The sequence below is a fragment of the Parasteatoda tepidariorum genome, chromosome 11, assembly GCF_982258835.1.
Source record: "Parasteatoda tepidariorum strain Cologne lab strain chromosome 11, Ptep-v5.0, whole genome shotgun sequence".
NCBI lineage: Eukaryota > Metazoa > Arthropoda > Arachnida > Araneae > Theridiidae > Parasteatoda > Parasteatoda tepidariorum.
In genome coordinates this window covers 66,074,868-66,101,307 of record NC_141765.1, presented here as the reverse complement: position 1 = coordinate 66,101,307, position 26,440 = coordinate 66,074,868, and the positions used below count along the sequence as shown (strand labels likewise).

Sequence of the window (26,440 nt, the reverse complement as noted above, 5' to 3'; positions counted from 1 at the left end):
ATTTCTTAACCCACTGATTCATTTGATTTAATGATTCTTTGACTCATTGATTCTTTAATTAATTTATTTGCTATTTTATTTATTCGTTGACATGCTAATTTGTTTCATTGATTGATGATTTTTTTTATTGATTTGATGATTTTTAATTCGTTGAATAATTGAGTCTTGATCACACAGATTGATTGTTGTTGTCAATTTACGTCGCACTAGAGCTGCACAATGGGCTATTGGCGACGGTCTGGGAAACATCCCGGAGGATGATCCGAAGACATGCCATCACAATTTTGATCCTCTGCGGAGGGGATGGCACCCCCGCTTCGGTAGCCCGACGACCAGCGCGCGAAGTCGAGCACTTTACGGTAGCACAGTTTAACGAGGACCAATACCGCACACCCTCGGTCCCTACGCAGATTGATCCAAGTGGTCACCCACCCGCACACTGTCCGTAGTCAGTGATGCTTGACTTCGGTGATCTGCTGGGAACCGTGTCTTAAAGATCAGTCCACTGCGGGACCACAGATTGATTGAGATACTCATTTATCAACCTACTCGTTTATTCATTGATTTATTGATTTCCTGGCTTTTTAGATTTGGTGATTTGTCAATTCGCTCACTCATTTATTAACTTGATGACACGTTAGTTTATTCATTAAAAGACACACTCATACATTGATTTATTAGTTTGATGATTTATCGATTCTCTGATTTGCTGAGTTATTGAATCATTCGTTGCTGAAGTGACATTCTGATTCGTTTATTGATTCATTGAGTTGCTCTACTATATTACTTTTTAATCAATAAGAACTTGAAATGATAGTAAGTAACAGTTGTCACACAACTGTATTCCCTCTATTTTCTCATGTTATTGTTGAAATGCAATTTTATTATGTAAAAGAAGTTATGCTTGTGGTAGTTACAGTTCCTTTTACTGCAACTATTTATCACAAATCTGTATACTAAGTGGAAATATTTGATGCAGTAACTTCTGAGAAAACTTAGTTTTCCTTGCTTAAAACAGAAATAAATTACGTTTCTAGCAATTACAATTGATTTAAAAAAAAAACTGATCTTTTTTGAATGAATTCGTGATTGATGATTTATTGTTTCTTATTTACAGGATTATTAATGCAAGCATAATTGATACCATATTTCTATTGGTTCATTTAGAGATTTACATAGAATTTTCAACATTTCGTTCAATCCAATCAAGGAAATTCGTGATCCTGGTGTAAACTCCTGGAACACCCGGTTCAGCACATTTTTTACCAAACGATACGAGTCCAATTAGATAAAACTTTCCATCTTGATGAGCTAACATTAAAGGACCTCCAGAATCACCCTAAAATATTAATAGTTGATCGTTATGAAGTACTAATACATACTAAATAACATATTTATATGCACTCTACACAGATTCAATACAGCGGTAACGAACTTTGAGTGGAGGTAGGGTAGATCATTAGGATTGAAAATCACATATAAACCCATGACCTAAAAGTCACTATACGCCGCTAGGGACGACCCCTAATATGAGCATCCTGTTCTTGCACCCTTGAACTAGTTCTTTTATTTAACTAAATTATTCAATTTTATGTTTTCTAATTGCATTCAAACAAGCTCAAAAATAGCTTTTTTTTTATTGTAATTCAATGATTTGACGACCAATTTAACTGGTTTATCAGGTTAGGCACCAAATCATTAAACTGCGATAAAAGAGCTATTTCCGAGCCTATTTGAATAAACTTTTCGACTTAAATTATTAAATGAATAGAAGCACCAGTTTTAGAATGAATAAAAGCACCTTCATCATAGAGAAGTGCCTCTAACGGCATATGATGACATTTCCGGTCATGGGTTGCTATATACAATCCTTATGATATATAATACCTCCACTCAAAGTTTGTAACCGCTGTACAGAATCACCCTGTAGATTACATATTGTAAAACTAACAAAGATAACAAATCATAATGACTTGTTAAATTCGTAGATGAGATAATTAATTTTTAACTATGTGGTATTATTAATAAGATCAATGAGAGCAAAAGAGGTATTAAAATAATCAAAAATCAGAATCTGAATCAGATCTGACAATGTAGCTTAAGGCTGTTCATGGAGACTGCTCACATATTGTAAAATTAACAAAGATGACTAATCATAATGACTTGTTGCATTCGTGGACGAGATAAATATTTTCCAAATATGAGCAACTAATGAGATCAATAAGAGCAAGAAGATATTAAAACAATAAAAAAATCAGAATATGAATCATATCTGAGTATCGAACTTAAGACTGTTCATGGAAAAGACAAATACATTCTTGTCCAAAAAGAAAAATTAGCAGATTATTTTGCTCTCTGTTTCCCTCTTTCATACTTTAATAATTATTGCTCAGAGATTGGAAAGTTTTCTTTTCTACACTTAGATGTTAATTTAATACCCCTAATGTGTATTGCTTTCATAATACATTTTAAAAAAATAATCATGAATATTAAGAGCGGTCATAACGAAGTACCTCGTATATGCTATTAGAATTTCCAGTATCAGTCATTTCAATTATTTGTGTTTTCAATTTTTTATTTTATTAATGAAGCATGAAATTGTAAACATTTCATGAATCTAGATACATTTATGCGATTACAAAAGGAAATACAAAAGAGAAGTTCTAAAAAAAGTAATTGTATTTTTCTTTCTCGAAAGAAAAGTTATAAAATTATAATAAATAAAAAGTTATTAACTATTAAATTATAAGAATAGGAAGTTATTAAATTATAATAAATAAAAAGTTATTAACTATTAAATTATAAGAATAGAAAGTTATTAAATTATAATAAATAAAAGTTATTAACTATTAAATTATAAGAATAAAAAGTTATTAACTATTAAATTATAAGAATAAAAAGTTATCAACTTATTAAATTGAAATACTTAATCAATTATAATTAGTTTTAAGTACTTACTCGGCAAGCATCTTTGTCCCCATCTCCAGCGCACAAATTTGCTCCAGTTATTGGAACTTCCCGCCGGAAAACAACTTTACATTTATCATTTTCCCAAATTCTAACCTGAACTTCTTGCAAAGTTGAACTTGATGGTCCAGCTAAATAAGTGAAATATATATATATATATATATATATATATATATACACACGAAAAGGACAAAAAGAAAAAAGAGAAAAAGAAAATTATTTAAAAAAAAATTCTGTCATCAGCTCACACGATTATATCCGCAAAAAGGAGTGCTTTCTAATATTGTATGAATATAGCCAAAGCAAAATATATCAATACAATAGTGTGAGCAGCACTCAAAAAAAGTTTTTCTTTCTATTTTGTTCAAAAATGCTTTTTGAGTACTCCTCACAGTATTGTATTGATATATTTTGCTTTGGTTATATTGATACAGCATGAGAAAGCACTCCTTTTTGGGATCGGAAAAGTTGACTACATTTAATACGTTATAGATAATTAACTCCACCTACTCTAAGTATAAAGTTCGTACATTGCTTTGGTGATACTTAAATAATGCATACATCAAAAATTGAACTGTATTACGAAGTGTTACGTGACTAAAGTGTTACAAAATAAATGTGTTATGCATATAATAAATTTGCTACACAATATCTTTGCTGCAAGGTTTGTATGCGAAGGTTCTGTTATAATCTATGTTTTTAGAATCCTTGTTGAAACACACATTAGGAGCCACAAATTGAAATTAAGAAGAAAAAAAACACTATCGAAATCTAAGGAATCAATAATGACGAAAATGTGACTAAAAGCTTCAAAACCTGTTTGATTGTCTAAGAAAACAGGAATTTCGGGACTATAATTAAAATACTTCCAAGTTTCATCCCACAATCAAAAGGGTTCTATCCAGTTTTCTTTACTAGTGTTTCTACAAAATTTAATAGCGTTTATGTTTTACCCTCGTATGAATATAAATTTGCAATCCCTAATGCACAGTGCGCAAAATAAAAAACGGACTACCTTGAATAACTTTTGATCTAATGATCAGATCTTCACGTTCCAGGTTTCAACCTTAAAGGTTCGAGTAGGTGATTTTAAATATGATAATTAGTAAAGGCGATATTTCAAGTTATGAAATCACACACAAAAACGCACTTTCTCTGAATAAACATGCTTTTTTTCCCCAACAGATTTGGATATCTGACTTCCAAGATATAGGGGTTAGCCGCCAACTGGGAGATATGGTTTTGCTGTCCAAAGTTTGAGCCTCTTAATGTTAATTTTACTCTTTGCGTATTTTGCCATGGCTCGAAATCTTTCAAAACGAATTGAAAAATATTGCACACGCATTATAAAACTCGTTTATCAAAAAATGATTTCATGCAAAAAAATAACTTTTTGTAAATATTTATTATTTTTTATAATTTTACATAACAATAGTCGAAACAATTTTTAATTGTAAGGTACACAATTTTTTACACCATTTTAAATAATGTAATTTTACTGGTGAAATTCAAAATTAGAGTAAAATTGGTCGAATAGTTCCTGAGAAATTGAATTTTAAAAATACGACTTTTTTAAAATTCGTTTTCTCAGGAACTATTCAACCGATTTCGCTCACATTTTTCTTTTTGCTTTGTAAAAGTACATTTTTTAAATTTCATAAAAAATTGTATATCTGACAATTCAAAATTTTTTTGGCTATTACAAAATAAAATAATAAAAAGTAGTAAATATTTTCTAAAATTTATTTTTTGTTTAGAATTTTCTTTGGATAAACGAATTTTATAATTGTGTGCAAAATTCTTTCAATGCGTTTAAAAAGTTCTCAAGATATGTTGAAAAACGCATAAGGTAAAATTATCATTAAGGAGTCCAAGCCTTGGACAGCCGGAAATTTTAATTTACCTCAACACCAAAAATGGTGGCAACTATTCACCAAAATTTTTTACAGTGTATTTTTTTATTAATTGGGTATGTTTTATAACACTTATTATTGATGCCTTTAAATAAAATTTCCACCTGAAAATCAATTTTGAAAACTTTGGATATTTTAAATTTTTTTATTACCAAGTTTTAAAGAAAATAGTTTTTACTTGTCATAGTCATTTACTAATAGTCATTTATTAGTGTATACAAAAGTATTTTTGCTCATTATTTATACTTAAATGATATTTACCATAACTAAGAGTTCCCCAGCCTGCTACAAAAGCATTCCTTTGTGATAAATCATCTTCTCTAAATACATCGAAAGGTATGCATATAGGAGTAATATGTTCAGTAAAAGTAACGGTGTCCCTTAGAACAAGTATGGCAATATCATTTTGAAAAGTACGTAAATCAAAAGAATCAAATTTAATAATATTTTGAACAGAAATATCAATAGGATCTGCTCCATCGTCAGTTGTGTCGATGTTGTGATCACCTAGACGTACCCTCAACTGTGATGGTCGCATTCTGTGAAAAGTAAGATTAAAGTAGAATGCATAATACACTCATATAGTTAGCAAAGACAGATGGTGGTGCAAAAAGTACCATCAACAGTGATAAAAAATGAAGAGAAAATACGTTATTTTCTTTTAATTTTATGTCACTGATGATGGTAATTGTTAAAAGTACCCAAAATACCGTATTTTTCTCATTATTTGTGTTTTATACGCGAATTTGAATACTGTAGCACTAAGACATATTTTATTTTATTTATTTATTTAGATATACAACTGTTATCCAGCATGATAAGAACATGAATAGAATTTTCACGTCTGTTGTTTTCTTTTAAATTTATGTCACTGATGATGGTAATTATTAAGAGTACCAAAAAATATCGTATTTTCTCATTATTAGTGTTTTATACGCGAATTGAATACTGTAGCACTAAGACATATTCTATTTTATTTATTTATTTAGTTATACAAATGTTATCCAGTATGATAAGAACATAAACGGAATTTTCTCGTACTCTGTACTGGATGCTCCGTAATCACCACCCTAAATGGATATTATTCGATTCCTTATTAAAATTTAAATTAAAATAATTAGCGCATTAAGAATCGCAAGTATTGAGAGAGAAGTACAAAGGTTATCAAAACCTGTCAAAACACTATTAAGGAAAGCAGGATTAAATTCAAATGTGTTTCTGATAATCGCTTTTCATCTCTTCTCAATTTCGATTCGCAATCTAATTTGTTCGTATGTTTTTATTCTAGTCTTCGTCAATAATGAGTTGGGATTGATTTTGATAACGCTTTTGCTTTTTCCTCGATTATTTATTAATTCGTAACACCGATGGATACTTAATTTTCATTTCATTTTTACAAGAAATCTAAAAATATATAGTAATGGCGGTGATTACTACATATTTTTAAAGTCTGAAAATTAAACTTTAAAGTCCGAACTATATATCTGAAAATTAGATTAAATAAATTTTTTTTCCCGAATCAATAATATGCTTAAAGAGTTGCACCAGAACATAAAAATAACTTTCAATTAAAAGTATAAAATATAACGGAGTCTTAATTATTCCAGTTTAATTAGTCCAAAATGTTACAGGGGATATTTACTTAATGAGTCACTGTCAGAGAAACATTAGTGATTAGATAAAAATTTACCTTATTTTTCTCCTAAACTAAAAAAAAATGCACAACCAAAGTAATTATTTCATCAAATATTTATTAATTACGAAACTTAATTTAACATATAATTTTTAACAAATTAGCTTCCTAAATTTTTTTGAGAAAATATTTGATTGAGGTATGTTAAAGTTCCCTCAAACAATCTAACGAAAAAATTTTTTTCACCAAATCAGTATCAGGAAATCTTATTAAAAAATTATAAGTGACGACGAATGCTTAACTTAGAAATCAGGTAGGAAAAATAACGACTCTGCGAGTTGAAATGCAAAAGATATAACCCTTTACTCTACCTCTCCATTTTTTAAAAGTAAGGATTTCATATGCAGGATTCTTAAAAGAAATGCAGAAAAAATCAGTTACAATTTTTTGAAGGGGGAAAAACATTTTTGTCGCTTTGCATATCTGCAAAACTGCGTGTACAATGTTATACATTCTTTGATACTCAACGTAAATGCAGTACTTTTTCTCTTTCGAAGTGTATAAAAGACAAAAGAAAAAATTACGTTTTTCTTTCAATCCAATGATTGTGAAAAACTCTTAACAACTAAACAATGCAAATTATAGATAAATAAAATTATATTGCAAATTAATATAAAAAATTAGGATTTTTTGTTACAAAAAAGTAACTTACGTAGTTCCTCTTCGAGAACTAACAATGCAATGAGCTGCTGTTACGACATGTTTATTAGTAACTAATACTCCTCCACACTCAGCACTAATACCTCTTCTTCTAACATAATATATGACGGCCTGAAAAAAAAAATTTAATATTAAAACATTGCATTAAATTTACTGAAAAGTTAAAGAAAACAACTTTCCAGGCCGCATGGAAATGTTTAACCGGATGTTTAACATACATAAGTAATTTAAAATTTAAAGTATAGGAAAAATGAGTTCAGTTAAACTCAGAGTGAAAGATGTAGTTTTATATGCTGAAACTTTTTTAAAACATCGGAATGCAAACAATTTATGGTAGTGTTTCTCTGGATTGCGCAGAAAGGAAATAATCCTGCCATAATTTACCATATCCTGCCATCCTGCCGTATTTAAACCAAATAACCTGCCATTTTTAAACCGAGTAATCCGGCCGGCCCTAATTTAAACCGAGAGTAACCACAAAATTTCAAATACCGAATTTTTTGTTTAAAATATTAAAATGCAAACAAATTATGGCAGGGTTTCTCTGGATTGCGCCGAAGGGAAGTAATCCTGCCATAATTTATTTGCATTTTGATATTTTAAAAATAAAATTTGGCATTTGAAACTTCGTGGATTACTCTCGGTTCACCCGAACAATTTTTTTTTTTCCTTTTATATTTTAAATTCTTAGAATCAATGGAGATGAGACAGAATTTGTCATGAAAAGTTTCACATGTGCTTTTGTTCTTATTTCACTTAATTTCAATCTATTATAGATTATTCCAACATGCCAGTACACGATGCCTAGGTTGCATTCAAAAGTTTTTTCTCGAGTTTGAAAAGTTTTCGGAATGTATTTAGAAGGTATGCAGTTTCATAATAGAACTATTCCCATTTTCAAGAAGGATGGTCGTCATAGGATGTCGACCACTGGCCTATGCTATGTTGAGGCACAGATGGTTGAAATAAAACTTCACAAACTATAGTTTGTCTAAAGTAAGAACTCCCCTAGTTATTCGTCTGGACCGGTGACTAGGGTAACGAGGTATAACTATTTCAAGTAGGGGTGTAGAGTCATTGTTTAGGACTGGTTTTGACTCGGTCTGGTGAGCCAAAGAAAGGGAGTTTTTTTCTTATTCTTGTTTCCATAACAGCAGACGGCCTCAGACTTTGCGGCGGGGGGAGTTCTTAACGTAGACAAACAAACTGCATTTTCCAAAAAACAGCGCTCTTTAGACATACCCGTTTAACAGATTAAATTTTCTTCTAACTTAAGAATTTAAAAACTGCATAAATGCGTAATGCATGTACATTAAAGCAAATATACAGTCTGCTAAAATTTTAAGCAAGTTCGCAAATTTTAAATAAATTGACAGACAATAAGATATGAAGCATAAACAACTTACCATCCATGGCCAGGCTCCGATAACTGACTCTTGTCCTCCTACTATTCTTCGAAAAGTAACGTGTGTTTTGCCGCAATCTACAATGAAAAATATTTTTCTGCAATTACTTTAATTCAAGATTTTATTTCAAGGGATATGCAATTACATTTTTTAAATGAAAAATAATGTTTAGTTGTTTTTTATACACATACAATGAGTATTTTAGTATTCAATTCTGATCAAGGTATAACAGCAACCCATCTAACAGCACGATATTTTTAAACCTAAATCGAAGAAAAAACACATGAAAAAAGCTACTACATTTAGGAACTATTTGTTTTAGATCGCATGGTAGAAATTTATCGTAAAATAAATTAATTAAAAGTGTTACCCAAACAAAATTTTTTAATTATTTAAATCAAGAGCTAAAGAAATTTAGAAAAATGTTTGCTTTCTTTGTTGAGAAAATAGCTTGGAAACAGAGCCGAATTCTTGCTCAACTTTGCAACAACCAATAAAAGAGATTAAAAAAAAAAAAGATTTAAAAAAATTATTTCATAGTAAATTGAAAGAGTTGCATGATCTATTAATTTATCAGAGCAGTTAAAAGGTAATTTTAGGATAAAAAATTGCGTGAAGAAAAAAAAGAATTAAGAAAGGAAGGGTTATTTTTTTAATTTTACTGAAAATGCTCGAAGTAGTCTTTTAATGTAAACTCGAAGAAAGTTAATTTTCATTTCTTTCTCTTTTAGTATAAATAAGTATAAACAATCTTAATTCTATCCAGCCACTAGAATACGATCGAGACCATAAAGGAAAAATTTTTTTAATTATCTCTACAGTGCATACGTATATAGTGCTAAATTGTCTGGAGAAATAAAGTTTTTCTTATAACATTCCCATACACTCTTCCTAGGTCGTTTTAAAAAAAAGAATTAAATAAAATTCTATGATTTTTTTTAATTATTTAGATGAAAATGCTCAAAATATTTTAATTAATAAGTGTATTAGTAAAAATTTGCTATTGATTGATTGAAAATTTTTTTTAAGGAAATAAATTACATAATATTTAATTTTTGACTTAAATTATTTCAAAACTTATAATATTTACACATCATATTATCACAGTAAATTAAAACGAATCTTAAGTTTCAAAAACAATTGCATCACTTATAGATGCGTATCTCAGCCAAGCGCAAACTTGCAGCTTTCTGCCATGAACATAAAGGTTAATTATAAGATAATGGCAATTCACAAATAGAAAACTGAAAAACAAGAAAGTGATGGCAAGTTTATAATTGAATATAGATAACTTCTTGTTTTATTTCAAAATTTAGTTATATTTCAGGAGAATTTTGGCGGTATGATTAAATCCAGTTTTAATTTATCCTTGAATAAGATAAAAAATTAATAGACGTAACTCGGATTTTTTAAAACTGAAGGAACGTTTAAAAAAAAATTTTTTTTCAGTTTCACAGCACACACTTGATTTGTATTTTCATAATTTTTTTTAAAATTAAAGTACAAAAACATACACATTAGAGTTTGCAAAATAATATTTAAGAGCAAAAAAAAAAAAAAAAAAAAAAAAAAGATGACGGAATTTGTCGACTTAAGGAAGTTGTTACTGAAAACGTCAAATCTGATTGATTGCCGAAGAAAACAATAAGGAGTTCAAAGGCTACTTTTTCAGAAATCCGCCACGTTTAACCAGATAGTTAAAAAATTTTGATATTTTTCATCTCGTTTTCCTCGATAGAGTTGCGATACATTTTGTTGGTGTTTGCGATCCTTCACAATATAGCCAAACGTTTTAAATGGCCACTGAGAAATTGTGAAACTGCTGTTTGATTCGATCTATCTCCCTTGAACTCTAGAGCACCACCCACCACCAGGGCTTTTTCTGCCAAGCCAGTGGTGAGCAGGAAGGGTTAACCAGAGTTTAATGTCATAATTTTTCTTCAAGGAAAAAATGTTTTGATTGGTAATCAGGTATTCAGATGTTGCAACCTCAGAGATACCCCTTTTAGCCTGACTTCATTGCAGGGACACCAATATGTGGCGAAATCCATTGTTAGTGGACATCTCGAGTTTTAGTGAGGTATTTGTCGATTATTTCAGTGCCCACAAGGTCAGTAACTTGAACTGTCAGTGAGAATCCAGAGGTCACCAGAAGCATTTAATTCAAGAATGGACTTTAATCCTTCATGAATGGCTATCAGAAGGCTTCTGAATTATCTGGATTGCGTCTTGAAAAATAAATAACTTTTGATAAAAATGCCACTTCCAGTGTGATTTATTTCATTCTTACTGCGATAAATTTTAATACAGTTTTGTTTTCCCTCGCTTAAATGTTAATTAACAACCTCCTATGTGTATACTTCATACTGACTTCTTGACAACAATTTAAACAATATATATTAAGGACTACGATATATAATAATCATAATAAATTATAATCTATAAGTATAAAAGGATATATTACCATTCGGAAAAGGACTACTTAGTCTTCTTCCATCTTGTGTTTCATTAGAGCTTCCTGCATTGGTGCTACGATTAGTGTTAAATTCAGTAGAGGTTGTTGATGTATGGTTCAAAATATCCGATTCATTTGACTTATAACCCTTAACAGCAACTGGAGTATCGGTAGTAAATTCTTCGTCTTCTAAAAGTGGGCAACAAACTTTAGGAGCTTTTCCTTCAAAACCACACAAAGATCTTCTCAAGACGCCCAAGTTGCGTTGTTCAATCAAATTACGACATTGATAAAGTGCAACGCAATTACCAGATCTAGCCGTCAGAGTAGTACACGTGTTTTCAGTAACAGATGAACGAGGAAAAATCACTTTAGCCCCTGTAGAAAAAAAAAATAAAGATTACCAAAACAGATTATAAACAGTTAAGATATTGCTAACTCTACTGTTAAAGCAATTTCCTTTTCAGTTGCGAGATGGTAGCCATTGAAATTTTTAATCAAAAATGCAATACATATATAAACGTTATAATTTATAAAATATTGTTTAGGGGAGAGTGTTCTGCCGTGTAATTAAAAATAAAATAAAAATAAAAAGTAAATGAATAAAACAATAAAAACGTAAGTGCGTCACAATTGTTGCACTTACTTTGCTTTTTTTTTTAAATCACTCGACTGTGTTGTACTTTGGGGCAGTGTTAGGGGGGTTGTTGCAGTGTTTGAGGGATGAGACTAGGTAATGAGAAGAGACCGGGTACCTAGATTGTGTCGAAATTAGTTCCGTTTTCTAGCGGACTAAACACTAGTCATGAATCTGCCATGTTGGTGTGCCCTTGTTAATTCATGGCGTCTGTGTTGATTGTTTTTTCTAAGTCATCTCTACTGCTTTTTTGTTTCTAAACCATATTTATTTATTAGCCATTACAATTACAAAAAAAAATTAATCCAGCTTATTATACGTTTACTAAAGATTCACACCCTAACAAACAATAAGGATTTTCTCCAATAGTAGCACTGTTGTGTTTCATTTCAATAACATCTGTTAGCTGTGTAAGACCGGATACTACCCAGCCTTACCCCGAGAACCCACGGTATCTGCAGTACAGCAGAGGAAGAATATAACTACATTGCATGTAAATTACATTCATAATCTTCTTAAATTATCATATAAGATAAAATATATCTACTACTATTTTCTTGAAATTTTAATATTTCTAAATTTTTCATAAAATTAACATGTGCACCCGATCTTATCTCACTAGTAGGTTAATTTGACTTTTTCAGGAAAAAAAAAATATTTATAAAGAAAGTAGTGCATTTATGACTTTTCAGGAATGATATATTGTACACAAATAAATAATGAATATTTTGCTTGCCGACATCTTTGATTTTTAGCTTCGACAGTTATTGTGAAATTCATAATGTAAATATTAACTTCAAATGCACAAATGTTCTCTTTTGCAATTTTTTTCTAACAGAAACAAATTTAAATTTTAGATTTATTATCCATTTAAAGTATAAATTGCAAACTATCTCAAGACGTTGATTTTAGTTCTTTTATAGCTGTAGTTGGGGGAAATTAGTGAGCTTATCTTCTAGTAGGTTTATGCTAGAAGTGTACATTTTTGCATAAAAATACTGATTAACTTAAAATATCCATAAAGTATTTCTCTAAAATTATCATTTAAATTCTCTGAGATCTTTGCATATTTTTTCTCTAAATCATCCTAAATCTTTTTTGCTGTTTTATTGGTTAATACGAAATGATTTATATTACACTTCGATTTCGTCTAAAGTGGTTCGACTCCTTAAATATTAAAATAAATAAGAAAAATATTGTATTGGACATTAGGCTGAAATATACTTATAGAATAGAATAGTTTCTGTATTTAAAAGATTATAACAAATGAAAAAACTTTCTTTTGTAGTGAAAGATATCAATTTTTTTCAAAATTATGCATATGTTGTATCTTGGAACATATCCCAAAACATAACATGCACATTCACCACACATTTTTTTAAAATTAAAATTGCGGTTAATATAAATGAACTATCATTATTTTCTTGTAACTAAAACATCTAAAAGTCATTTCTTTTTTAACCAGTTAAAACGCAGTTGAATAATTTTATAAACTTTCAAAATATTTAATGTAGCTTTCTTAATTCTTTCATAACATACGTGATACAATAATATATAATTATTAATTAATATATTTATTGTACTTCATATGCTTTCGTATTGTCGGTGACTGTCAGTATACATTCACAAAACTACTGTCAGCACAAATTAATATTTTATCATATCGTAAATTCAATTGACTCTAATTAAAAAAATAAAAATAAAATTCTTAATTGAATAATTACGTTAATCTGTATTATGAAATTCTCTGGTCATTTATCGTAACCACAAACTATTGTCATTTTTAGAAGTTATTCATTAAAATATGCAAAAAAAGTAAAATTCAATTTTATTTTTATTACATAACGATATTAGTAATTTGAATAACAAAGCAAATTTACTTTCAAATAAATGCTGGATCTTCCCGTATAACGCAGTTGAATAATTTTACAAACTTTCAAAATATTTAATGTAGCTTTCTTAATTCTTTTATAACATACGTGATACAATAATATATAATTATTAACTAATATATTTATTGTATTTCATGTACTTTCGTATTGTCGGCGACTATCAGTATACATTCTTAAAACTACTGTCAGCGCAAATTAATATTTTATCATATCGTAAATTCAAGTAACTCAAATTAAAAAAATAAAAGTAAAATTCTGAATTGAATAATTACGTTAATCTGTATTATGAAATTCTTTGGTCACTTATCGTAACCACAAACCATTATCAATTTTGGAAGTTATTCATCAAAATACGCAACAAAAAAAATCCAATTTTATTATTTTTAGTTAGCAATTTTAGTAATTTGAATAACAAAGCAAATTCACTTTCAAATAAATGTTGGGTCTTCCCGTATGAAATATTAAATGACGTCAATTCAAGCACAACAAAAGGAAAAGAAAATTTCTTAGTAAAATATTACTGCTTAATGATTACAATCTGATTTGTCATAGTTCACAGCACATATCATAGTCAAGCATCATCTAATCTTTTAAGCTCTTGAGGAAAAACACTATAACAATATAAATTATTGTAATTGTCTATTAAAACATTGTTTTTAACTAATGAGGCTTATTGATTGTAATGATTTAATCGTTGATATTTGTTACAACTTTTGGATAAAGCTCAAATGTTAACAAGTACTGTGGTGATTTTAATTCTTAAAAAGACTAAAATCCAAAATTTTGAGAACTAATGAGCGTATGAAATTAAAATTAAATTAGCGTTATATTTGTTGTGTTAAGATTTCTAGTTGATTCGTTTAGTCGATGATATTAAATTTTTTTATTATGACAGTTTTTATTATGATAATATTTATTCTAATAAATTAAATGACAGGAATAATAATTATCTTTAGAAATAGTGGTCTTATGTTTTGTGAAGATGGAAATGATAAGCAAGGGTAAAAAAATTGCAGGAAAAGACTAGAATTAATAAAGGTAAGTGATAATACATATATCTTTTTTTTCTGTTGATAACTGTTTTCTTTCAATTTTGTTTATAAATATTTTCTTTTCCTTATCTAGATTTTCTTAATAAATTAGCTTACAAAATAAATTATGGTTATGATTTTCAAGAATGTCTCTGACAATTCTCTTTAAAAGTGGCTAGGAAATCTGATAAATGTTATGTTAAGCATTTTACCACATAATTAATGCATAAAATAATTTTTTATAAGCTCTTCACATATTTAAAAATTGCATGAAGATTTTAAACTCTATATCATTACAGAATTCTTTTAAAAAATTTAAATATCATTTAAAGATAAGGCAGTAAACTATACAAAATATATGAAAATAGTGGTTAGTTACATATTTGAAGAAAATTCCCCATTAATGCCCATTTGCCTTAAGAACACATTTGTTTTAATTTGTTCTTATTTGATTTTTCGAATTTTAGTTATATCGTAACTTTATGAAGTACAGATTTTCATATTTGTTGTTTCTTTTCATGAATAATGCGTATTTTTTTACATGTTGTTTAAGTTTGGTTTTAAAAGAATTATTGAAATTTTCCACTAAAGATTTAATGTAGTGATTAATTTATTGCAACAATATATAGCAATATGCAGTTTCCTTAATATTTTCTGTAAATATAACTTTGTAAGCTATTGACTGATGATTTTAAGCATTTAAATTAATAGTGTGCAAAGTAAAAAGGATATCAACTTAAATAACTTTAGTTCTAATGATCAGATTCTCATAAAATAAGCATCAATATTAGTCGTTCAAAGAGGCAACTTAAAAAATGCTTATTAACTTTTGCTAACTATTAAGTTATAGAATCAGACACAAAAACGTGCTTTCACTGAATAAACACATATTTTTTCCAACGAATTCGGATTTTTAACCGCAACCCGGAAAATATGGTCCCTATAGTTTTGACAGGAGAGCTGGCGAAAGTTTTAACCCCTTAATGTTATACTCACTATTGAGCCTTATCTCGTAGTTTCAGAGCGAGTAAAAAAAATTTGCACATAACTATAAAAATTTTCTATCCATAGATAATTAATTTCAAGTAAAAATATATTGTTAATTTTTTTTTTAAATTTAAAAAGGTCGAAAAAATAATGAATTGTAAGGAGTAAATTTTTACACTATTTTAAATTATGCAATTTAAATTAAAAAAATACCAAGTTTGAGGGAAATTGATTGAATACTTTTTGAGTTATAAGACTTTAAAAAAAGCCATGTTTTAAGAATTTTATTTCTAAGTTAAAAGACAAGTGCTTTGACGCAAAATGAGATAAAAATATGTGATGGCTGTTAACGGATATATTGAAAACTAATAAATAAAAAAAACATTATACGATGTAATACTAAAATAGTAGATAAAATAGTAGAATAAACACCTTTACTGACTGCAGCTGCAATTTAAAATTTCATTTTATCGTAGTTGAAAGAGTAGATATTTCAAAATAGGAGAAAATATGTTGCGAATTTTAACTGATAGAATAAAAACTAATAAATAAAAACTTCCGAAATAATTCTACTATGACATACTTTTTAGCAAACAAAATGTTATAAATAGAATTTAAAGACTTTTCCTTTCTGCATTTTTTAATAGAGTATTTCATTAAATCATCCATTGTTTCGAAAAGTCAAATATGCCGTGAAAAACGGGTAAGTATTTAAATTCGATAAATGATAAATTATTAACTTACCTGCTGTTGTATATCTGTTCTGTTGAATTGTTTCTTTAAAACATAACAAAAATACCCAGCCAAGCAACAGTAGTTGCATGGCTTAAAGTATATAAAGAATAGCCCTTGAAAGCCTTTTCTTTTCCTGTAAGAACGAAATTGTAATTAATTTTCTAGTTTTAATAGCCGCTGGCTATATTGGCGCACACGAATTTTCCATAGCTTTCACTAAGGAGAGTATTTTAAAGTTCATCCTTTTTATATATTTTGATGTTTAGTTTGAAGAATTGGATAATTCTGTCTTTTATTCTGCCTGTTTCCGGTAGTCTTTTCTTATTCAGTAAAAACCTTTTTAACCACAAGTTTTGGAAAGGTTAAAATTTTAATAATTGCGGTGAATTAAAGATAAGTCGAGGTGTTTTTCCAGTTTAACTAAGAGATGTATTTTTATACTTTCATAGTCAAATCCGAAAATAACTTTTCGTAACATTGCAATTGATGTAAAGAATTTCACTAATTCATAAAATATCATTTCTTTAAATTTTCTGAAAATTAAATGACGAATTATTCTTGGGTGAAAGTTATTTCGGTTTGATAATTAGTTAGTTTGAATATTTTAAATAACAAAAACTCATTAACAAAAAGTAAATGTTACTCTTAACGGTGAAAAAGGGGGTTTCAATTGACTTTATTGTGTACGAAATATCAATAATTGCCATTTAAGTATTGCTATTAAAAGGGTGAGTAGGGCTTATTTTTGTTGACAAGGTGGTAAAGGAAGTGTAAGCGATGCTGATATAAGACACTTAATACAGTTTGGTGGAAAGAAAATCCTTTATACATTGCACAATTCTCTAGATTTTGGAAAAATTACACTTGTGGTTTATTTATTTTTGCTGACACGATGGTAGCAGATACAAAATCACTGAAAAGACGCTTGCCTAATATTTGAAAAACCCCTGAATTTAGTCTAAATTTTGCGTCAAAAAGTGAATCATCTATAAAATTTACATGAACCCCTTTGTATACATTTGAAATTTGGGGGGTAAATTACTATAATAAATAGTTTCAGTATTACATGAATTTTCCAACAAAAGACATCACTTAAATTTAATACCGTAGAGGTAAAAAATAATCTTATACCTTAAACATTACGGTTACTTTTATGGACAGTTTGATGCAGGTTACTTAATTGTAATCTTAGAATGAAATTCTAACAGTGGGAAGGACAAACATTTAACTGAGGAAGAAACAAAAATCTATCGAAACACTAGTAAGGAAGGTGGGATGAAAACATTTAAAACAGTTTGGTTTTATGGTCAAGCTTGAAGGTGTTTCTAATACGCATCTTTTAAATCCTCTCTGTTTCCCATGGTAATGGAAAAAAATTTCTTTCAGACCCGCTTTTGTCAGAAGTGATTTGTTGGATGTCATTTCGATAGCATTTTTGTTTCTATCTCGAGTCAATAACTAATGACTTTTATTAAGTTTCCTTTTTCGACTACAATTTTAACTCTAAAAATTTATAAAGGAAGACCATTAAAGACTCTTTTTACACATCATTACTGGATAAATTGCATCAGATGAGATCGGAATTTATAACTTTAAAATAATAATATAAGCTATTCTAACTCAAATTATCTTATATTATTTAAATTCATATTATTTTGCACTGAAAAATAACAAAAAAATGCTTAAAATCACAAAGCATGAATAAGCTAACAATAATTAGATAAACCTACCACTTAAATATCGTTTCAATATTCAATGCAAATTAGATGAAATATTTAAAATTGGTACTGAAGATTTCAGTTCATAATGCTTTTATTATTTTACGTATTTACATACTTTGTAGTAATATTCTTAAAATAAATAGATAATATTTTTTAATAAAAGAAACAAAAAATTTACCTTTTGTTTAAGTAGTACTACTGTAATTGGTTAGAAAATATCGGCCAAGTAATAAATGTAAGCTATACTAGGGCTGATTGCTTTCAGTAAAATAATAATTCCCTCGTTATCATCACAATTGGATTTTGAAGAAAATTGATTCGTTATTAGGGAAAATATTGCATTTTTTAACACTCAATTATTAACATTCAAAAATGAATTTGATCAACTGTAAGTTTTTGTAATTTAAATAATAACTTAGAAAAATATTTTTACACGCTTTAACTGTACATTTGTCGCTCCTGAATTTACAAAATACAATCAGCCCTGTTATACGAAAATCATTTATGTCGATATCTGACTAAAAACGATCTTTCGTGTTTTCACGATTTAGTAGGTCAGGAATTGAAAGCATTCGGAGATTTAATTTCATTTCATTTGGAGTCATTGCACGAAAAGAGTTACGTTTCATAATAAAAGAGTTCTTGGAATAATTATTGCCAAATATAATGTATTTTATGCTATTCATATTTCAGTATATTTTGTAATTGACTTTTGTTGAATTTTTTCTCTATTTCAATTGTTTATCGATTGCGTTGCGAAGGGATGTTTCTTAATTAATACTCATAACATTGTTGCAAGTGTGTGTGGACGTTAAGGAAACTTTTTCCTAGTGGTATTAGTAGTATTTATGTTTTGAAGCATAGGTCTTTAACTTTCAATTTTTTACATACCACCGGAAATCATAAATCAAACCTATATAGTGAGTGCGCAAAAAAAAAAAAAAAAAAAAAATCACACAGAATATCTTTTGATCTAATGAGCGGATCTTCACGTTCTAAGACTCCATCTCAATGGTTCGAGGCAGTAATTTCAAATATGCTAATTAATTAGTGCAGACTATATTTTAAGGCAGGGGTCGCCAAACTTTTTTGATCATCGACCGCTACATAATTTTTCGAAATCTCCATCGACCCCCATAAAAGTAATTTTCTGTTAATTAAAATAAAACTTTATTAGATATTGTGTTTTTTATGTTTTTAAACATTTATTAAAGTAATAGTACATTGTGTAACAATAGTTTTATGAAAAATATATTAATGTTGAAATTTAAATTACCTTAATATTTATTAAATAATAAGTAATTATGAATAAGTAGAAATAATAAGTAAAGTAACTACAGATTTATTGCTTCTTAATCAATGAGATGGGTGTGCCTGGTGTTTTTTTGCAAGGTTCGCTATATTGGGCTCAAAATTGGTCAATTTTAATTTTCGTAAAAAAGTACAAAGTGTGCTATACTTTTGTCGCTGGTTGTACTAATCCATATTATTAATGCTTACCTTCCTTTTTTACATGCATTGATAAGTAAAATTGATATCTAAACTAAACAAATGGATATATTCAATACTGCAAATATGCAATACTGTTTACAGTTTGCAAAGATAGCTGAAACTGCCCATGACGTTTGCGTTTGTAACGTCAATGCTCGTCTCACGTGACATTTGGACAAGTGATATGTCACACGTGACATATGCATCTGACTTATAAACTGTGCTGAGTTCGTGCCACTGCGTGCTGGTACGTAAATACTTGTTTCACTCGATACGTTTATCAATTTATGTTTTATAAAGAAACTGATTTTAAGTCAATTATAAAAAAATTCGCAAATTTTACATACTCATTGAGGTATGTGTGATTTTCCGATTCGGATCGACCCCCATTCGACCCCCTGGCTCAGATCGACCCCCGCTTTTGTTAAATAGACCCCTGGGGGTCTATATAGACCACTTTGGCGACCTCTGTTTTAAGGTATGAAATCAGACTCAGAAACATAATTTCTCGGAATGCGCGTCTACCTTACATACCTTTTTTTTTTTACATACTATCACCTTTTACTTTTTTTTACATACTTCTTAATAAACCTTTTTATCGACGAATTTGGATTTTTGAATCCTTAAAATTAGGGGGTAGCCGCAATTTAAGAAATATGGTCCCAATAGTTTTGTCGGGATGACGGTTCAAAGTTAGGACTCTTTAATGATAATTTTACTTTATGCGTTTTCCACCATATCTTGAGAACATTTTAAGTGGATTGAAAAAATTCTGCACAAAATTATAAAATTCGTCTATTCAAAGAATATTCCATACAAAAAATAAATTTTAGAATATATTTTCCTTCATAATACTAGAAAAAGTTTTGAATTGTAAGGTATAAAAATTTTTAAATCATTTTAAAGATTGTAATTTTAAATACGAAATTTGAGCGAAATCGGTCAAATAGTTCCTGTGAAATTGAATTTTAAAAATACTACTTCTAAAAAATTCTGTTACTCAGGAACTATTCGATCAACTTCGCACAAATTTAGTATTTTGTTATGTAAAAATATCTTTTCTGAAACGCTGTAAAAAATTGTATACCCTGCAATTCAAACTTTTTTTTTACTATTCTTTAATTAAATAATAAAAATTTACTTAAAGTTATTCTATGCACAAAATTATCTTTGCATAAGTGGAATTTAAACTTATAATCGTGTACAAAAAGTGTTCAATTCGCTCAAAAATTTCTCGAGACATGGCGAAATACGCAAAAAGTAAAATTAAAACTAAAGGGTCCAAATGTTGGTCCTCTGTCATGAAAAAAATATTGGGACCATATTTCCTAGATTGCGGGTAGCCCTTATATTTTGGGGGTCAGAAATCTGAATACATCGAAAAAAAGGTATGCTTATTCAGAGAAAGAACGTTTTTGAGTTTGGTTTCGCAGTTTAAAATATCGTCTGTACAATTTAGCATATTTGAGGTTACCGCCTTGAATCATTAAGAGAACTAAAACGTGAAGCTCTAATCATCGGGATCAAAGTTATTCTGGGTGATTCGTTTCTTATTTTTGCCCTACTGTTACAGTCGGCTAAAAAAAAAGATATATATATATATATATATATATATATATATATATATATATATATATATATATATATATATATATATATATATATATATATATATATATATATATATATATATATATATATATGTATATGTGTGTGTGTGTGTGTGTGTGTGTATACGTATATATATATATATGTGTGTGTGTGTACGTATATATAAATACACACCAATGTATATATATATACATATATTACATTATGACCACCCTGCTAATAACATGTAGGACCACCTTTAGCCCTCAAAACTGATAGCGTGGCATTGATTCCACAAGGTGCTGATAGGTAGTCTGAGGTATCTGGTACCAAGCGCTCACCAACTGGTCCTGCAATTCCCTCACATTGCGAGGGGGTAGCGTGGCAGCACGAATTTGGTTTTCCAAGTAGGATCACAAATGCTCTATTGGATTAAGGTCAGGTGAATTTGGGGGCAAGACATGACTTGAAAGTCACTGGAATTTTCCTCGAACCAATCCATGACGATTCGACCCTTATGACATGGTGCATTATCCTGTTGGTAAACACCATCCCCAGCAGGAAAAACTGTTGCCATGAATTAGTGAACCTGATCTGCAACTATGTTCAAGTAGCTTACAGACATCAGGGATTGTTCTATGAGGATTATGGGTCCTAATGTGCCCCATGAAAACATTGTTCCTGGGCGAGAAACCATGAAAACCTGGGCGAGCCCATTGTTGTAGATGGAGGGTGGTCATAATGTAATGGCTCTTCGGTGTATATACATACACTATCTACCAATAAGTATTTGGACACCTATGCAAATGACTATATCTGCGGTTTTGAGATACGCCACGCCCTCCGCCGGTATTTATCGTGTAGGGAACAACATCGGCATTAGTCCCATGCAAGATGCCACGCAGTTCGGAGTTTCGAAAAAGGTATAGTTGTCGGGTATCACAAAACTGGCCGATCCTTAAGGGACATATCAAGCGAGCTGAATTACCCAAAATAGAGAGTGGCTTATGTGATTAAGAAGTGGAAGGTGAGCTGTGAGTGTCGGAATGTGCCCCGAATCGGAAGACCAACGAAACTGGGATATAGAAACCAACGAGTGTTGTTCGGAGAAATTCGGAAGAACCGCACAAAGCCGATGACTCACATACTCCAGGAGTTTCAACTGGCATCTGGGAGTGTTGTTTCAATTAATACCATCCGTAAGGAAGCACATCTGCTTGATTTTCATTGTCGCGCTGCTGCCCATAAGCATTTAATCACAAAGTTCAACCGCACTATTCGGTTAATGTGATGCAAAGCACATCGAAATCGGACTGTAGATCAGCGGAAAGCGGTTCTTTGGAGCGACGAATCAAGTTTCACCCTCTACCGTTCGGATGGCAGGGTCTGGGTGTGGTGTATGCCTGGAGAACGTCTCCTGCCAGAATGCGTTGTGCCAACAGTTAAGTTCGGCGGAGATGGAATTATGGTCTGGGGGTGTTTCTCCTGGTATGGATTGGGACCCTTGGTCCCCATTTATGGTAAGCTCACTATTTTGGATGACAATATGCTTCCTACGTTGTGGCAGTTTTACGGGGTGGAACCCTGTTACTTCCAGGACGACAATGCAAGCTGTTATGCTGCGAGGGTCACCAAGGCTTGGTATGGTGCCAATGAGGTTAATTGAATGGACTGGCCTGCCCAGAGCTCAGACCTGAAACCTATCGAGAACTTCTGGGACGAGTTGGAAAGCCGAATTAAGGGGTGTACTACCCGTCCAAAATTGGTGAAGGAACTTACATGTCTTCTCCAAGCCGAGTGGAAGAAAATACCACTAGCCGTCACACAAGGACTTGTGGAAAGCATGCCCCGGAGGGTCCGCGCTGTAATTGCCTACCGTGGACGCTCTACCAACTATTGATTATAAATAAAGTTTGTTTTTCTTTTCAATCACACGTGTCCTAATACTTATTGGTAGATAGTATATATATATATATATATATATATATATATATATTATTTATTTTCTTGCCTACTGCACTATGATATTTTCCTTTTACATAATATTTTTTACATTTAACTGTCAAAAATATTTTATGTGAATTTCACAACGCTCTCTTTAAGAACTATGTTTAATGCAGTTTTGAGCTAGCTCTGATAGAGGAATGGAACCAGGTCGTCTTTAGCGACGAATCCAGATTCCATCTCAGCAGTGATGACAATCGTGTTCGTGTGTGGAGACTCCGTGATGAACGCCTCAATCCTGCCTTTGCTGTACAGCGACACACCGCTCCCACAGCTGGTGTGATGGTATGGGGTGCCATTGCCTACAATACACGGTCACCCCTAGTTTTGTTCCGTGGCACCATGACAGCCCAGCGATATGTCAACGAAATCCTACAACCACATGTGCTGCCACGCATGCAATGGCTCCCAGGAGCCATTTTTCAACCAGACAATGCTCGGCCTCATACGGCAAGGGTGTCACAAGACTGTCTCCGTACTGTTACTACCCTTCCTTGGTCTGCCCGATCCCCAGATTTGTCTCCAATCGAACATATCTGGGATCATTTGGGACGGCGAGTTGGGCATCACACGAGTTTGAACGAACTAGAGGAAAGGTTGCAGCAAATATGGAACGAAATGTCTCAAGACATCATACAGAACTTGCATGCCTCAATGCCCGATCGTATTGCATCGTGCATTCGCGCTAGAGGGGATCCAACACCTCCGTTTCTTTGTCTTTTTCTCTGAAATAAATTATCCTTTTTCTTTGATTTTCTAATCATTTACTTATATCAAAGCAGTCATTACTTACTTACTTATCCTCTACGTGCCTTGGGCACTTAAGGCCTCCAGCATATCCCTCCAACGCCCCCTGTCTTTAGCAATAGATCTTGCTTCCTCCCAGCCAGATATTCCACATTCTTTTAATTCGCCCAAAAACATGCGCTGGATGGTAAGTCTGGGTCTTCCTCTTGTTCTCTTACCATCCCCATGTTGCGCTTACTCTCCCATGTAAGCGCAACAGATGAAATTTTTTCTTTGGGCATTCTAATGGCTATATCACACGAGAGAAAATATGTGCAACTGCAAGTGTAACTGCAAGTGTAAGTGCAACTGTAAGTGAAATTTCTCCAAAAAACGCTCGTGTGATATAGAAATTACGGTTGCACGAAATATCTGCAACCGTTCAGGCAATTTCTTTCATGAACCAATCAGATCGTTTGCTTTTTATGACGTTTCAATTTTATGTGATGACATATACAAATGTAAATAAAAATGGCGGCGACGTTAGGAAGAGGATGATCGGATGAAATTTTTTTATAGATGAGACGGAACAAGTTTTTAGTTTAATAATAACATTTCCTTTAACATGAAAGCATTAAAAATACTTTCGCACTATGAGATGACCATCTCAATGCAGTTGATGTACTACCATAACAGGAACCTGCACACGATTTTAGTATCGGTAAGTATAGTACATTATTTTTGCGATAAATTTTCTTTTAAAATATTTATTTATTTTAAGCTAATAAAATTAAATCTTATTATAACTTGTTCCGATCAAAGTTTTAATTACTTTAAATAGAAATAATTTCTATTTTTATATATGTAAAGAATTATACTGGCGAAAAGCTTTACTTTGAAATATTCGCCAAGCAACTCGCCAAACTTTGTTTCAGTATTATAACATATTTCTTTATTTTTAAATTTTAATCTTTGTTTCTGTTGATTGTAAAAGCATGTGTCCGATTATTTGAAAGTTTTATAATTATTAGTGAAATAATTATTTTATTCTTCCCTAAGAATTCTTTAAATTTTTGAAAATCTCATTTTAAAACAAGTTAGAAAATATGTGTGGTAAATATTTACCTTGTTTCTCACAAAGTTACCCCATTTTCCAGTAATTATTGAAAAGTATTACTAGAAAGGTAGTATATTATATATAAAAAGTAATTATTAAAAATGCAAATTCCCAATCTCCTTGACTGCTTCTACATTCATCCCTTCTATTTTTTTTTGTGTATGATGATTTGCATAATATTTTGTTTATAATTATTCAAAGTTAACTAATGATACTTTACTTTTTATTTATACTTCACATTTATCTCTTGATACTTAGCTTTTCTATAATGACAGTAAGTATGTAAGTGTACCTTACTAATTTTTCAATATACTTACATTTTTAAGAGTCTTCGTTTATAAATACAATTTATTTTTCTTGAAACAAATTTCAGTCCAAACATAAGAACTACAAAACTAAACACACCTGCCATCTTTCATTAGTGTATAGAATAATCTTAGAACTATAATCAAAATATCTGTCAAACTTAAAATAAGTTTAAAAGGGATACCTAAGGACTTAAATGATTTCAAATTAATGGCATTTAATCTTCCTTATTCTAATAATGTGTTGGTAAAATTTTATCATGAAAGGGATTTCTTTCTTTTATTTCAGATATTTCGTATAATCCTGTAAGGTTTATCTGGTAAAGAAGGAAAGAGATGTAATACTGTTTTTATGGAAGAAATTAAAAAATAAGAAATAAAAATGAGTAATGTTCTAAATGTTTCACTTGACAATAAATGTTTTATTTTTTAAATTGATTCTTGTATTATTTAAAATGCAAAACAAAACACGTAAAGGGCTATAACAAAATAATATGATACATTAAAAGTATGTTCTTAATAAAATATTGTTTTTTTTTTATAGTTATAAATAAATTTTAATTTATATACTGTATATTACAATAAATTTGTCCCAAAATAAATCCTATAATTTTTAATTAAATTATCTTATACCAATAATGAATGATATAAATTTTACAATAATAAAATGTAAGTATGACATTGAAAATCCTCTTATATTTAAAAAGTAATTTTACTAAGAAAGTGGAAAAAATAATTTTCATAAAAGTGATATTCCTGATATGCAATGTGTGTCAATGAATAAAATTGATGATCCCTTCATGTAATGTAAATTAATTTGATGAAAATAAAATTCTGAGACATTGTAGTATAGACAAGTCTGACATTATTTATTATGTATTTTTTAGACTGAATTTAAAAAATAGAATTGATTTGATAGATCTAATAGTTTTGATGTTATAAATATTTTATGAGTGAAAGGTAATTCAAAAATTTATATTTCATACATTAAACCACCATTTCTTCTACAGAATTATTTCAAAGGACTATGTTTTTGAATTAAGCTTAAAAAATAAATTTGAAGAAATGCCTTACTTGATTAGATAGCAATGTCAGTTGCATAAAGTGGTA

General features: G+C 30.1%; 2 protein-coding genes across 2 annotated transcripts in view; one reads left to right on the top strand and one right to left on the bottom strand.

Moving 5' to 3' along the window:
- Window positions 1–1,069: 1,069 nt before the first annotated feature.
- On the bottom strand, window positions 1,070–18,601 carry LOC122269690 (proclotting enzyme). The gene is made up of 8 exons (XM_087154674.1): window positions 18,276–18,601; window positions 16,386–16,509; window positions 11,104–11,472; window positions 8,640–8,716; window positions 7,226–7,344; window positions 5,142–5,419; window positions 2,959–3,098; window positions 1,070–1,339 (listed from the first exon to the last, which is right to left on the bottom strand). The coding sequence occupies exons 2-8, from the start codon at window positions 16,462–16,464 to the stop codon at window positions 1,172–1,174; spliced, it is 1,230 nt and encodes a 409-aa protein (XP_087010800.1). The 5' UTR covers window positions 16,465–16,509; window positions 18,276–18,601; the 3' UTR covers window positions 1,070–1,171.
- Window positions 14,639–26,440, top strand: part of LOC107447360 (WD repeat, SAM and U-box domain-containing protein 1) — a 41,340-nt gene continuing 29,538 nt past the window's right edge. The window contains exon 1 of the mRNA XM_043043908.3: window positions 14,639–14,661. The gene's annotated coding sequence lies outside the window, so the exon portion shown is untranslated. The remainder of the gene's footprint in view (window positions 14,662–26,440) is intronic.

What these genes read in the sequence shown, in the direction of transcription:
- LOC122269690 (XM_087154674.1), bottom strand. Translation starts at nt 16,464, where the DNA reads ATGCAACTACTGTTGCTTGGCTGGGTATTTTTGTTATGTTTTAAAGAA. An exon ending in GAACAGATATACAACAGCAG is followed by an intron (nt 11,473 to 16,385) that starts GTAAGTTAATAA and finishes TTTTTTCTACAG; the next exon opens with GGGCTAAAGTGATTTTTCCT. An exon ending in AAGTAGTCCTTTTCCGAATG is followed by an intron (nt 8,717 to 11,103) that starts GTAATATATCCT and finishes TTTTCATTGTAG; the next exon opens with ATTGCGGCAAAACACACGTT.